This window comes from Chiloscyllium plagiosum, chromosome 11, assembly GCF_004010195.1.
Source record: "Chiloscyllium plagiosum isolate BGI_BamShark_2017 chromosome 11, ASM401019v2, whole genome shotgun sequence".
NCBI lineage: Eukaryota > Metazoa > Chordata > Chondrichthyes > Orectolobiformes > Hemiscylliidae > Chiloscyllium > Chiloscyllium plagiosum.
Window position 1 is genome coordinate 2,896,634 of NC_057720.1, and position 15,192 is coordinate 2,911,825.

Here is a 15,192-nt window from a genome sequence, read left to right on the forward strand (position 1 = left end):
GGGTTGTTTTTCAGACTGGAGGCCTGTGACCAGTGGAGTGCCACAAGGATCGGTGCTGGGCCCTCTACTTTTTGTCATTTACATAAATGATTTGGATGCGAGCATAAGAGGTACTGTTAGTAAGTTTGCAGATGACACCAAAATTGGAGGTGGAGTGGAAAACGAAGAGGGTTACCTCAGATTACAACAGGATCTGGAGCAGATGGGCCAATGGGCTGAGAAGTGGCAGATGGAGTTTAATTCAGATAACTGTGCAGTGCTGGACTTATACACTTAATGGTAAGGTCCTAGGGAGTGTTGCTGAACAAAGAGACCTTGGAGTGCAGGTTCATAGCTCCTTGAAAGTGGAGTTGCAGGTAGATAGGATAGTGAAGAAGGCATTTGGTGTGCTTTTCTTTATTGGTCAGAGCATTGAGTACAGGAGTTGGAAGGTCATGTTGCGGCTGTACAGGACATTGGTGGAATATTGCGTGCAATTCTGGTCTCCTTCCTTCTGGTCTCGGAAAGATGTTGTGAACTTATAGAGGTTTACAAAGTTATGAGGGGCATGGATAGGGTAAATAGGCAAAGTCTTTTCCCTGGGGTTGGGGAGTCCAGAACTGGAGGGAATAGGTTTAGGGTGAGAGGGGAAAGATATAAAAGAGACCTAGGGGCAACGTTTTCACACAGAGCATGGTATGTGTATGGGATGAACTGCCAGAGGATATGGTGGAGGCTGGTACAATTGCAACATTTAAGAGGCATTTGGATGGGTATATGAATAGGAAGGGTTTGGAGGGATATGGGCCGGGTGCTGGCAGGTGGGACTAGATTGGGTTGGGATATCTGGTCGGCATGGACAGGTTGGACCGAAGGGTCTATTTCCATGCTGTACATCTCTATGACTCTATGAAATATGTTTAGCAAACAGGGTTAAGGAAAATCCCAAAGCCTTTTATTCATATATAAGGAGCAAGAGGGTAACGAGGGAAAGGATTGGCCCACTCAAGGGCAAAGGAGAGAAGTTATGCATGGAGTCAGAGAAAATGGGTGATATTCTTAACGAGTACTTTGTATCGGTATTCACCGAGGAGAGGGACATTATGGATATTGAGGTTCGGGATAGATGTTTGAGTACTCTTGGTCATATTGGCATAAGAAGGGATGAAATGTTGGGTATTCTAAAAGGCATTAAGGTCGGCAAGTCATAGTCATAGAGATGTACAGCACGGAAACAGACCCTTCAGTCCAACTCGTCCATGCCAACCAGATATCCTAACCTAATCTAGTCCCAAGTCCCCAGGTCTGAGTAGGATCTATCTCAGGTTACTGAGGGAAGTGAGAGAGAAAATAGCTGGGGCCTTAAAAGATAACTTTGCAGCATCCTCGAACACGAGTGAGGTCCAGAGGACTGGAGAATTGCTCATGATGTCCTATTGTTTAAGAAGAATAACCGGGATTATCCAGGCAATTATAGACCGGTGAGCCTGACGTCAGTGGAAGGGAAGCTGCTGGAGAAGATACTGAGGGATAGCATCTATTCCCATTTGGAAGAAAATGGGCTTATCAATAATAGGCAGCATGGATTTTTCCAGGGAAGGTCATGTTTTACCAACTTTATAGAATTTTTTGAGGAGGTGACAAAGTTGATTGAGGGAAAGGCTGTAGATGTCATATACATGGATTTCAGTAAGGCGTTTGATAAGGTTCCCCATGGTAAGCTGATGGAGAAAGTGAAGTCACATGGGGTCCAGGGTGTGCTAGCTAGATGGATAGAGAACTGGCTGGGCAGCAGGAGACAGAGAGTAGTAGTGGAAGGGAGTTTCTCAAAATGGAGACTTGTGACCAGTGGTGCCCCACAGGGATCCGTGTTGGGACCACTGTTGTTTGTGATATACATAAATGATTTACAGGAAGGTATAGGTGGTCTGATTAGTAGGATTGCAGATAACACTAAGATTGGTGGAGTAACAAATAGTGAAGGGGAATATCAGAGAATACAGCAGAATATAGATAGACTGGAGATTGGGCAGAGATATGGCAGATGGAGTTCAATCCTGGCAAATGCGAGGTGATACATTTTGGAAGATCCAATTCCAGAGCAAATGGTACAGTAAATGGAAAAGCCCTGGGGAAAATTGATGTACAGAGAGATCTGGGTGTTCAAAGTCCACTGTTCCCTGAAGATGGCAACATACATCGATAGAGTGGTCAAGAAGGCATACGGCATGCTTTCCTTCATAAGACGGGGTCTTGAGTACAAGAATTGGCAGGTCCTGTTATAGTTGTATGGGACTTTGGTTTGGCCACATTTGCAATACAGTGTACAGTTCTGGTTGCCACATTACCAAACGGATGTGGATGCTTTGGAGAGGGTGCAGAGGAGGCTCACCAGGATGTTGCCTGGTATGGAGGGTGCTAGCTATGAAGAGAGGTTGAGTAGATTAGGATTATTTTCATTAGAAAGATGGAGGTTGAGGGGGGGACCTGATTGAGGTCTACAAAATCATGAGAGGTATAGAGAGGGTGGATAGCAAGAAGCCTTTTCCCCTGAGTGAGGATCTCAATTACTAGGGGTCATGAGTTCAAAGTGACAGGGGAAAGGTTTAGGGGAGGTATAGTGGAAAATTCTTTGTGCAGAGGGTGGTGGGGGCCTGGAACGTGTTGTCAGCTGAGGTGGTATAGGTGGGAACGATAGTGTGATTTAAGATGTATCTAGACGGATACATGAATGGGCAGGGAGCAGAGGGATACAGATCCTTAGAAAATAGGTGGCAGGTTTAGATCGAGGATCTGGATCAGCGCAGGCTTGGAGGGTTGAAGGGCCTGTTCCTGTGCTGGAATGTTCTTTGGTCTTTACTCTACCTGTGTTCACCTATCCTTACCTCACCTTGCCCCACACACCCCCACCTAAAACCTTCCCCCACCCCCCATCTTTTATCTGCAGTTCCCCTTACATCCACCTGCAGTCCTGAAGAAAGGTTACATCCGAAACGTTGACTTTTCCACCTTGTGATGCTGCCTGGCTTGCTGTGTTCTTCCAGCCTCCTGCTCGTCCACCATTCAATCATGGCTGATGGATTTCTCAACCCCATTCTCCCGCTTTCTCCGTATAAACCTTAATCCCCTTGGCAATCAAGGAACTATCTACCTCCATCTTAAGTCTGGCCTGCATGTGACTCCAGACCCATGGCAATGTGGTTGACTGTTAACTATCCTCTGGGCAATTAGGGACAGCCAATAAATGCTTGCCCAGCCAGCAATGCCCGTAATCCATGAATAAATCTTTAAAAATATTTCTCACAGAGGGGCATATGTCTTCCTCAAAGGGTAGTAGAACAAAATCCTTGTGTTAAGACAGACATATGAATATTCATGATAAGAAAAGTTATTGGGGGGCGGTGGAAATGTTGAGGGATCTTATTGAATGGTGAAGCAGATTTATGGGGCAAGTGGGCAACTCCTTCATATATTTGTAAATAAGCCTTAGAACGATTCAATAATCGTACTGGCCAAACAATAACATTAATCATCTCATTGATAGGGAGAGTTTATTTAAATTCAAGAGAATTAAAATTTCTTTAACTAAATAAATCTAGATAAGTAAAAGCATTACTAGTAGTGACCATGAAACTTCAAATTATTGTAAAATCCATTGTTTCTGCCTTTTATGAAAGGAATTCTGCTGTTTGTTCCTGGGTCTGGCCCACATTTCATCTGTTTGCAAATGTGTGATTGTCCTTTCAGTGGCTTGGCAAGGCACTTTGTTTCAAACAGGAGCCTGGGGTTTAATAAGCTCACTAGTAATGAAGGCTGTTCTTGCCAGGGGCTCCCACATCCCAACAGTAGAATATTACTGGGATCAAAATAAAGCAGCTTAATCCGAAAATGCTAGGATCAGTCACCACAGAATAAGAGGCTTTTGCGCATTGTGGCTGTGTGCACTTTGGTGAGCTTATCCTGTTAGTCTGGTTTGTTGTTTTTACATCATCAGTAAAAATTGTTTTCCTTTGCAAGTATTTATTAAATTCCCTTTCAGACATTATTATTGAATCTTCTTTCATACACATCCATCCTCACTCACTCACTCATACTCTTTCTGTCTCTCACTCACACTCACTCTCTCTCTCTGTGTCACTCACACTCTCTCTCTCTCTCTGTCTCTCACACACACACTCATACAGTCCACACACAGAGACACACACTCTCTCTCACACACAATCCCCACAAGCACCCAGTCCCCACATACGCACATACATGCACACAGCCTCACACAGATAAACACAAACACCCATACAGGCATGCACAGTCTCACATAGGCATGTGCACATACACATGCCATTTCAGATTACAACAACTCGTTGTGTGCTAGACAATGAATATCCTACCTGTTTGCATGAAGCTAAGAAAAAGCAAGGGATAGTAAGCATTGGACGGCTGCTAATCAGTATAGGGCATTGTCTAAAACTGTAAAGTGAAGGTGTTGGTAGCAAAGGGAATGCAGTAATCATCACTTATTTCAATCTGCAGACAGTCTGGATAGAACTAATGAGCACCAGGCTGTGGGAGAAGAATTTTTGGAATGTGCAATAAGATTGCTTTCTAGAGCAGTGGGCTGAGGAACCAACAGGGAACAAGTCACTTTAAATCTAGCATTATGCAGTGAGAAAAGGCTAACTCATAACCTTGTTCGAGAGGAGTCTTTAGGGAAGGTGGTTGAAAATGGTGATGTTCGATCCAAAGCCAGGAGATTGCCCAGGCTGGGGCGATGTAGCTAGGGTGAGAGACCTGGCAAGCTGCTGTTGTTTTCCCTAGAACAGGGAAGGCTGAGGGAACTCTGATTGAGGTGCACACAGCTTTCGAGGCAGAGATAGGGAGAAACGTTTTTCTTTATTATTCATGCACAGGAGAGGGCATCATTTGTCATTAATTAAGAGTGTAATTAAGAGTCAACCACACATTGCTGTGAGTCTGGAGTTCGGTGTAGGCCAGACCAGGTAAGGATGGTAGATTCCTTCCTTGGAGGACATGAGTGAATCAGATGAGCTTTCCCCAATAATTGGCAATGTGTTCATGGTCATCATTAGACTGGTCCTTCCAGATTTTACTGAATTCACTTTCCCCCATCTGCCATGACAGGATTCGAATCCGGATCCCCGGAACATTGCCTGGGTCTCTGGAATAACAGTCCAGTGTTAATGCCACTCCCCTTATTTTACCTCCTTGTAAAGGGATTTGGAACTGAGAGCATAGATTTTAGTTCAGAGGAAGCGGTTTAGATGAGTTTATGGAATATTATTTTCACCCAGAGGGTAGTGGCTATGTGAAACTCACTTGTGTAGCGGGGCCGGTGTTGGACTGGAGTGGACGAGATCAGAAGTCACACAACACAAGGTTATAGTCCAACAAGTTGATTTGAAATTCACAAGAAAGTTTGTGATTTCCAATACACCTGTTGGACTGTAACCTGGTGTCGTGTGACTTCTGTCTTTGAAAGGATGGGAGATGCAGAAACCATCACAGCGTTTAAGAGGTATTTAGATGACTTGAAGCACCATCGGTCAGGCAGCATCCGAGGAGCAGGAGAGTCGACCTTACGGGCATAAGCCCTTCATCAGGAATTTTATTGCTGGAACAGCACAGCAGGTCAGGCAGCATCCAGGGAACAGGAGATTCGACGTTTCGGGCACAGGCCCTTCTTCAGGGCCTGTGCCCGAATTCCTGAAGAAGGGCCTGTGCCCGAAACGTCGAATCTCCTGTTCCCTGGATGCTGCCTGACCTGCTGTGCTGTTCCAGCAATAAAGTTTCAACTTTGATCTCCAGCATCTGCAGACCTCACTTTCTCCTTCATCAGGAATTATCAGGCCTACACTCGAAACGTCGACTCTCCTGCTCCTTGGATGCTGCCTGATCGGCTGTGCTTTTCCGACACCACATTCTCGACTCTAATCTCCAGCAGCTGCAGTCCCCACTTTCTCTGACTTAAAGCACCATGATATACATGGTTCCGGGTCAAGTGCTAGAAAATGGAGGAGAGCTGATTGCCACTTGATGACCAACATGGAGGCAGTGGGCCAAAGGGTCTCTTTCTGTGCTGTATTACTGTATGACTGCAGTGCTTCCAAAGTCAGGAGGGTAATAGAGGGACCCAGACTAACATGACTGCCTAAAAACACCAAGTAAATGGGAATTTATTTTAAACAGCAAGTTATGACCTGGAAGCGCAGTGGAAGAAGTTCTAAGAAGAACTGAGGAATAACTGAGAACTCAAAATGTTAACTCTGATTTTTCTTCACAGATGCTGCCAGACCTGCTGAGCTTTTCCAGCAATTTCTGTTTTTGTCTCTGATAATAATTTTCAAGGGGGAGTTAGATCAATGGTTACAAAGGAAGCATTTACAGAGACAGAGGAAAGAGCAAATGACTAACTGAGCTGTTGTTTCAGTGATAATGGAACGAATGGCCTGTTTGTGAGCTACAAGGATCAACGGTCCCTCTCTGTCTCCTTTGTGCAAGAAACTGACTGAGTGATCTCACCACCCTAAAACATTTATAGAACTGTTCAATAGTAATAATGGCTTGAGTTTGACTGGTAATGATAATGATTAATCAAATTAATGGCAATGATTGCTGATCTTAATGATTCCTCAAGTTTGATTAGTAATGGCATGGTAGATACCATCACGATTAATCAAACTCATGATAATGATTAGGAGAATGTAGGGACTGCATTTTCTGGAGATCAGAGTCATGAGTGTGGTGCTGGAAAAGCACAGCAGGTCAGGCAGCTTCCGAGGAGCAGGAGAATCTGAATTCCGGGCATAAGCCCTTCATCAGTGTGTTTCCAGCATCACACTCTTCGACCAATGGTAATGATTACTAATGCTAATGATGACTGGTGTTTGCTCTCATTGCAGGGTGAACTGGGTTATCCAGGTCTGAAGGGGGAGATGGGGGAGAAGGGGGACACTGGAGCTCGAGGAGTTGCTGGTCCAGTTGGACCCTCTGGAATTAATGGAATGCCGGTAAGTCCAGAACCTGGAAAATATCTCTCACTGAACTCACGGAAGCTCTTTATCTTGGTGGGCAGATTGCCTCTTTTTGAACAAGCTCTTGCTACAGAGAAACCAATGGGGAGCTAAAGGCAGGGGGTTAGAATCAACTACCAAGAAATTGGAAGCAAAGCTCACAGAGGTAGAGGAAAGAGCAGGAGACTGTTTAACTAATTGAGCTGCTGTTTCAGTGATAAAGGAACGAATGGCCTGTTTGTGTGCTACAAGATTCAATGTTCCCTCTTTGTCTCCTTTGTGTAAGCCCCTCAATAATTCCAGAAAGGCTTGACCCTATCCCTATTGTTTGCAGAGGTGAATGTATGTCATTTCTAGTGAGTATAAATGAATCAAAAGTTCCCACTGCTTTCTCCAAGGCAACACCTTGGCCAGTCAGGGTAACATTGTGTCACACCATCCTGACCTGAAGCTATATTGTCATTCTGTCAGTGTCATCAGGTCAAACTCCTGGCTGAGGGGTGACCTTATAGAGGTTTATAATAGAAATAGAGGGCATAAGTTTAGGGTGAGAGGGGAAAGATTTAAAAGAGACCTAAGGGGCAAAACTGTTTCACGCAGAGGGTGGTATGTGTATGGAACAAGCTGCCAGAGGAGGTGGTGGAGGATGGTACAATTGCAACATTTAAAAGACATCTGGATGGGTATATGAATAGGAAAGGTTTAGAGGGATATGGGTCAAGTGCTGGCAAATGGGACGACATTAATTTAGATATCTGAATAGCATGGACGAATTGGACCAAAGGGTCTGTTTCTGTGCCATACATCTCGATGACCCTGTGCCTGTAAGTCCTTTCCTAACAGCACTCAGTGTGTCCTTACACCCCAAGTACTGCAGGAATTTGAGAAGGCAGCTCATTCCCACCTCCTCAAGGGCAATATAGGATGAGCAACAACACCAACATTCCTTCAACACATTTTAGGAGCCAGTGACTTTTTTCCCCTGCAGTATAAATTGTTGTTATCCTTTGCAAATTTGGTATTCTTGCATTTGTCTTGATGAGTGCAAGATAAACAGCTTCAGCAAAGTCTGGATATCGATTACATAATTCACAAATAGGTCTCAAACAAAGGAAACCATTCAACTTCCATTGTTAAACACCGTGCTGCTACTCATGTGAGTCAACCAAGAACTAACATTTGCTTGTTTTTTTTAAGTTGGTTCATGATCATTAACTGTGAGACCCAACACCCCTATTTCTTCTAAACTCCAGTGAATATAGTCCTAACTAATCCAGTCCCTCTTCATCCATCCAGTGCAGCCATCCCAGGAATCAGTCTGGTAAACATTTGTTGCCGTCCCTCCTTACCCAGAACATATTTTCTCAGGTAAAGAGATCAAAACTGAACACAATACTCCAGGTGTGGTCTCACCAAGGCCCTGTGTAATTGCAGCAATATAGAGATGCCTGCTCCTGGTACTCAAATCCTCTCACTGTGAAGGCCAACACACTATTCACAAGCTGCTGGAGAAGATTTTAAGGAATAGGACCTATTCCCATTTGGAAGAAAATGGGCTTATCAGTGATAGGCAACATGGTTTTGTACAGGGAAGTTCATATCTTACAAACCGAATAGAATTATTTGAGGAAGTGACAAAGTTGGTTGATTGAGGGAAAGGCTGTAGATGTGATATACATGGATTTCAGTAAGGTGTTTGATAAGGTTCCCCATGGTAGGCTGATGGAGAAAGTGAAGTCACATGGGGCCAGGGTGTACTCGCTAGATGGATAGAGAAAGGGCTGGGCAACAGGAGACAGAGAGTAGTAGTGGAAGGGAGTTTCTCAAAATGGAGACCTGTGACGTCCCACAGGAATCTGTGTTGGGACCACTGTTGTTCGTGATATACATAAATGATTTACAGGAAGGTATAGGTGGTCTGATTAGCAGATAACACTAAGATTGATGGAGTAGCAGAAAGTAAAGGGGAATATCAGAGAATACAGCAGAATATAGATAGATTGAAGAGTTGGGCAGAGAAACGGCAGATGGAGTTCAATCCGGGCAAATACAAGGTGACGTATTTTAGAAGATCCAATTCAAGAGCGAACTATACAGTAAATGGAAAAGTCCTGTGGAAAATTGATGTACAGAGAGATCTGGGAGTTCAGGTCCATTGTTCCCTGAAGGTGGCAACGCAGGTCAGTAGAGTGGTCAAGAAGGCATACGGCATCAGACGGGGTATTGAGTACAAGAGTTGGCAGGTCGTGTTACAGTTGTATAGGACGTTGGTTCAGCAATTTTTGGAATACTGTGTACAGTTCTGGTCGCCACATTACAAAAAGGGTTTGGGTGCTTTGGAGAGGCGGCAGAGGAGGTTCACCAGGATGTTGCCTGGTATGGAGGGTGCTAACTAGGAGGAGAGGTTGAGTAAATTAGGATTATTTTCATTAGAAAGATGGAGGTTGAGGTGGGACCTGATTGAGATCTACAAAATCGTGAGAGGTGTAGACAGGGTGGATAGCAAGAAGCCTTTTCCCAGAGTGGGGGACTCAATTACTAGGGGTCACAAGTTCAAAGTGACAGGAGAAAGGTTTAGGGGAGGTATGGTGGAAAATTCTTTATGCAGAGGGTGGTGGGGGCCTGAAACACATTGCCAGCTGAGGTGGTAGAGGCGGGCACGATAGCGTGATTTAAGATGTATCTAGACAGATACATGAATGGGCAGGGAGCAGAGGGATACAGATCCTTAGAAAATAGATGGCAGGTTTAGATCGAGGATCTGGATTGGTGTAGGCTTGGAGGGCCGAAGGGCCTGTGCCTGTGCTGGAATGTTCTTTGTCCTGTGCCTTCCTCACCACCTGCTGCCCCTGCGTGTTTATTTTCAGCAACTGGTGTTCAGGGACCACCCCCCCCCCCCCCCCCCCAGGTTTGTTGCACCTGCCCCTTTCCAGCCTATCACCATTCAGATCATAATCTGCTTCCTGTTTTCGCCAGCAAAGGTGGATAACCTCGCATTCATTCACAGCATTCCTCATCTGCCATGCTTTTGCCCACTCACTCAACTTGTGAAAATCACACTGAAACATCTCTCTATCCACCTCTCAGCTCACCCTCCCATCCAACTTATGTCATCGGCCAACCTGGAGAGATTGCATTTACTTCCCCCATCTACATCATCACTATATAATGTGAACATTGAGGTCCAAGCGCTGATGCCTGAGCTCCCCAAATAGCCACTGAATGTGGCTTGGAAAAAGACCCATTTCTTCCTGTCCTATGCTTGCTGGCTGCCGGTCTGTCTCAGTCCCCTGCCCCCAGTCCCATGTGCTTCCAACATCACTGTCACCAGTCAGTCTGCCTCCCTTCTGTGGTCTCAGAGCAGTAATTGAAGGTCAGAAAGCACACAGCCCCTTAAATGCTTGCGAGTGAAGAGGGCATATACGGCGAGTGTCCTCTGAGCTACTGGAACATCAGGAATGAAGATGGTGAAATGAATGGGCCATGAATTGCTACCAGGTAGGGGTTTTCATATGCCTCACAACTCCTCAACCCAAACTGTTTTGTTTATGTCTCCACAGGGACCAGAAGGGAAACGGGGAAAACCAGGACAGCGAGGGCGCTCAGGGAAAAAGGTTTCCTCGCATTTTTATGTCGGGAAAAACATTCGGGTCATTTAGTTTTATCGACAAAGTCTGAAATCAGTGGCCTGACTCAGGCCTCGAGGTTGGGAGCTGAGAGGTTATAATTGATGGGTTTGATTGCTCAAAGAACAAAGAACAAAGAAAATTTGCAGGCCAAGACCAGGCCCTTCGGCCCTCCAAGCCTGAGCCAATCCAAATCTACTGTCTAAACCTGTCAGTCAATTCCAAAGTATCTGTATCCCTCTGCTCCCCACCTACTCATGCATCTGCCCAGATGAATCTTAAATGAATCTACCGTGCCTGCCTCTACCACCTCTGCTGGCAACGCGTTCCAGACGCCCACCACCCTCCGTGTGAAGTACTTGCTGCGTGTATCCCCCTTAAACTTTCCACCTGTCACCTTGAAAGCATGACCTCTCGTTATGGAATCCCTGACCCTGGGAAAAAGCTTGTCTCTATCCACCCTGTCTATACCCTTCATGATTTTGTAAACCTCAATCAGGTCCCCCCTCAATCTCTTTTTTTCCAGTGAAAATAAACTTAACCTACTCAACCTCTCTTCATAGCTAGCACCTTCCATACCAGGCAACATCCTCGTAAACCTTCTCTGCACCCTCTCCAAAGCGTCCACATCCTTTTGGTAATGTGGCGACCAGAACTGTACACAGTATTCTAAATGCGGCCGAACCAATGTGTTGTACAATTTTAACATGACTTGCCAGCTCTTATACTCAATACCCCGTCCAATGAAGGCAAGCATACTATATGCCTTCTTGACCACTCTATCCACCTGTGCACCAACTTCAGGGTACAATGGACCTGCACTCCCAGATCTCTCTGCTCATCAACTTTTCCCAAGGCTCTTCCATTCATTGTATAATTCACTCTGGAATTAGACTTGCCTAAATGCATCACCTCACATTTGTCTGGATCGAAAGCCATTTGCCACCTTTCCGCCCAACTCTCCAGTCTATCTATATCCTCCTGTATTCTCTGACAGTCCCTTATGCTTTCTGCTACTCCACCAATCTTCGTGTCATGTGCAAACTTGCTGATCATACTAACAGTGCCCTCTTCCAGATCATTGATGTATATTACAAACAACAGTGGCCCCAGCACTGATCCCTGTGACATTCCCGCTGCCAGGAAAGATCCAATCAGGATCAGGAATCCGATTGCTAGCCTGGTGAGGTGGGCAGGAAAAGTACGCTCATAAATGCCCCAGTCGGGAGTGATTTGCACCTCAGAGGTACCTTGTTGCTAGAGGAACATCCTGGTGAAGGAATCTCCAGTGCAATCCCATCCTTCCTATGGTGTGGGGACCAGAGGTGCACACAGTACTCCAGCTGTGGCCTCACTAAAGTCATAGAGTCATAGAGATGTACAGCATGGGAACAGACCCTGCGGTCCCCCAACCCAATCTAGTCCCATCTGCCAGCACCCGGCCCATATCCCTCCAAACCCTTCCTATTCATATACCCATCCAAATGCCTCTTAAATGTTGCAATTGTACCAGCCTCCACCACATCCTCTGGCAGCTCATTCCATACACGCACCACCCTCTGCGTGAAAAAGTTGCCCCTTAGGTCTCTTTTATACCTTTCCCCTCTCACCCTAAACCTATGCCCTCTAGTTCTAGACTCCCCAACCACAGGGAAAAGACTTTGCCTATTTATCCTATCCATGCCCCTCATAATTTTGTCAACCTCTATAAGGTCCCTGTACAAGTTGACCACAACCTCCCTGCTCTTATCATCTATGCCATAAAGGCAAGTGTACCATATGCCTTCTTAACCATCTCATTAACCTGTCCTTCCAGCTTCAGGGATCTGTGAACAAGCTCCCCAAGATCCCTCTGTCCCTCAGAGCTTCCGAGTGTCTTGCCATCCATTGAGTAGTCCTTATCTTGCTCCTTCTTCCAAAGTACACCCCCTCACATTTATCTGGGTTAAACTCCACCTGCCACTGATCTGCCCACCTTACCAACCCATCCATATCTTCCTGTACCCAACACCTTCCTCCTCACTGTCAAACACCCGGCCAGTCTCCATACCATTGCAAACCAACTTATCATCCCTCACCGATTTCCTTGTTTATTGTCTATGTCTATCATGAATATAAAGTGATTGGAAAACTAAGAATACATCATTCTGCACTTGTTTTCAAGGGGGAGAAGGGACACCGGGCACCTCCTGGGGAACAGGGAGATCGAGGTGAACAAGGACCACGAGGAGAGGCAGGACCCAAAGGAGTGAGGGGCTCCCGAGGATCAATGGTAATTTACAGCATGGTGTGGAGGGGCTGGTGTTGGACTGGGGTGGACAAGGTCGGAAGTCACACACCAGCTTATAGACCAACAGGTTTATTTGGAATCACAAGCTTTCAGAGCGCTGCCCCTTCATCAGTCATCAGCACTTTACCTGACGAAGGAGCAGAGCTCCGAAAGCTTGTGATTCCAAATAAACCTGTTGGACTTTAACCTGTAATCTGAATTTTCAAGCTGTTTATAGAGTGGCTCTGACAACATTAGGATGTCCCAAAACACACTGTACTCCACAAGGTGCTATGGAAATAGAGTCACTGCTCCATGGTAGTAACTCAACACTCAATGGGCAACTCAGCAAGATTCCACAGAAAACTTTCATGTGAAAGACCACATCTTAGCTGGCTTCAGTTGCTGAGGGGTCAGTGTTAGCCAGAGCACAGGGGAGGTCCTGTGGGGGTCAGTGTTGTACAGGGCACAGGGGAGACCCTGTGGGGTCAGTGTTGTACAGGGCCCAGGGGAGATCCTGTGGGGTCAGTGTTGTATAGGGCCCAGGGGAGGTCCTATGGGGTCAGTGTTGTATAGGGCACAGGGGAGATCCTGTGGGGTCAGTGTTGTACAGGGCCCAGGGGAGGTCCTGTGGGGTCAGTGTTGTACAGGGCACAGGGGAGATCCTATGGGGTCAGTGTTGTACAGGGCACAGGGGAGATCCTGTGGGGTCAGTGTTGTACAGGGCCCAGGGGAGGTCCTGTGGGGTCAGTGTTGTACAGGGCCCAGGGGAGGTCCTGTGGGGTCAGTGTTGTACAGGGCCCAGGGGAGGTCCTGTGGGGTCAGTGTTGTACAGGGCCCAGGGGAGGTCCTGTGGGGTCAGTGTTGTACAGGGCCCAGGGGAGATCCTATGGGGTCAGTGTTGTACAGGGCCCAGGGGAGGTCCTGTGGGGTCAGTGTTGTACAGGGCCCAGGGGAGATCCTACGGGGTCAGTGTTGTATAGGGCCCAGGGGAGATCCTATGGGGTCAGTGTTGTACAGGGCACAGGGGAGATCCTGTGGGGTCAGTGTTGTACAGGGCCCAGGGGAGATCCTATGGGGTCAGTGTTGTATAGGGCACAGGGGAGATCCTATGTTGCTTGTTACATCTAATTGCGAGGGCAGACGGGGGTTGGTTTTAATTTCTCACCAAGCTATAACACCGCCAAAAGCACGGCCCTGCCTCCTGCTCCAGTATCAGCCTGATGAGCGCAGCTACAGTTTCAGTGGGAGGTCACAGAGGGGCTGGGGGATCAGGGTAAGGAGTTGTCTGTAATAAGTCAACATGTGAATACAGCATTTCATCCTCCAAATACTCCCTTGGAGCTCTGAGACCAACCTGACTTGGAAATATATCGCTGTTCCTTCAATGTCGCTGGGTCAAAATCCTGGAATTCCCTTCCTAAGGGCATTGTGGGTCTACCCACAGCAGGTGGACTGCAGTGGTTCAAGAAGGCAGCTCACCCCCACCTTCTCAAGGGGGAAATAGGGATGGGCAATAAATGCTGGGCTCAGCCAGTGACACCCACATTGTATGCATCAATTATTGCTTTAATGTCTCTCAAAGTCTATGTGATATTTCATCCTTTATGATATTTCATCATTGATATTGGCTGTACCCAACATCTTTTGAAGAATTTGATTGGAACAACTTAAGTTTATGCTTTTAACCATTCAGTCAAGACATTCCAGATTATAAAGATGGTGTGAATACCTTTTTCATGTAATTAGCCTGGCTTTGGATACAGAATTGGGAAAGCCTCATAAACTAAGATTTTACTAAACTGTCAGACTGCATTGACGTATCGTCGAGCTATTTTCCCCCACTGGGAGCTCAATAAAGTATAACATTTAATTCTTGATGTTTTCACATTAGTTCTAAACCTGAACTGTTTCCTCTCGATTTTCATTATGGAGTGAAGTTCTGGTGATTATGCGCGTGGTGGTGGGAATGATTAGAATTGATGTTTGAGCACTGTTACACTGAATGCCATCAAATTGCACTGGCTTGGAAGTAATGATTTCTATTGCGCATTGATCCAAAGTCTTTATTCCTGCAGAGTAATTATTTCTATCTATACAGGGGCCTCCTGGTTTAATGGGACCAATAGGGGAGCCAGGTCTTGTTGGATATCCGGTACGTGAGTAATGACCCGAGCTAAAAACATCCTTCATTGATCTTGACCAAACCCCATTTGGAAAGTTCACCCTTGCAGAGAGTGCAGTGCCAACACTCCAGATATCATTGGGACACTAGGAGTTAGCTTCTCAA

At 46.1% G+C, this 15,192-nt stretch overlaps 1 protein-coding gene across 3 annotated transcripts in view; it reads left to right on the forward strand.

Annotated features, from left to right (window-relative positions):
• Nucleotides 1–15,192, forward strand: part of LOC122554101 (collagen alpha-1(XXIV) chain) — a 461,503-nt gene that overhangs the window by 366,217 nt on the left and 80,094 nt on the right. For all 3 annotated transcript variants that reach the window (XM_043698575.1, XM_043698576.1, XM_043698577.1), the window contains 4 exons: nucleotides 6,897–7,004; nucleotides 10,568–10,621; nucleotides 12,798–12,905; nucleotides 15,004–15,057. In XM_043698575.1, the coding sequence (XP_043554510.1) occupies nucleotides 6,897–7,004; nucleotides 10,568–10,621; nucleotides 12,798–12,905; nucleotides 15,004–15,057 (324 nt within the window). The remainder of the gene's footprint in view (nucleotides 1–6,896; nucleotides 7,005–10,567; nucleotides 10,622–12,797; nucleotides 12,906–15,003; nucleotides 15,058–15,192) is intronic.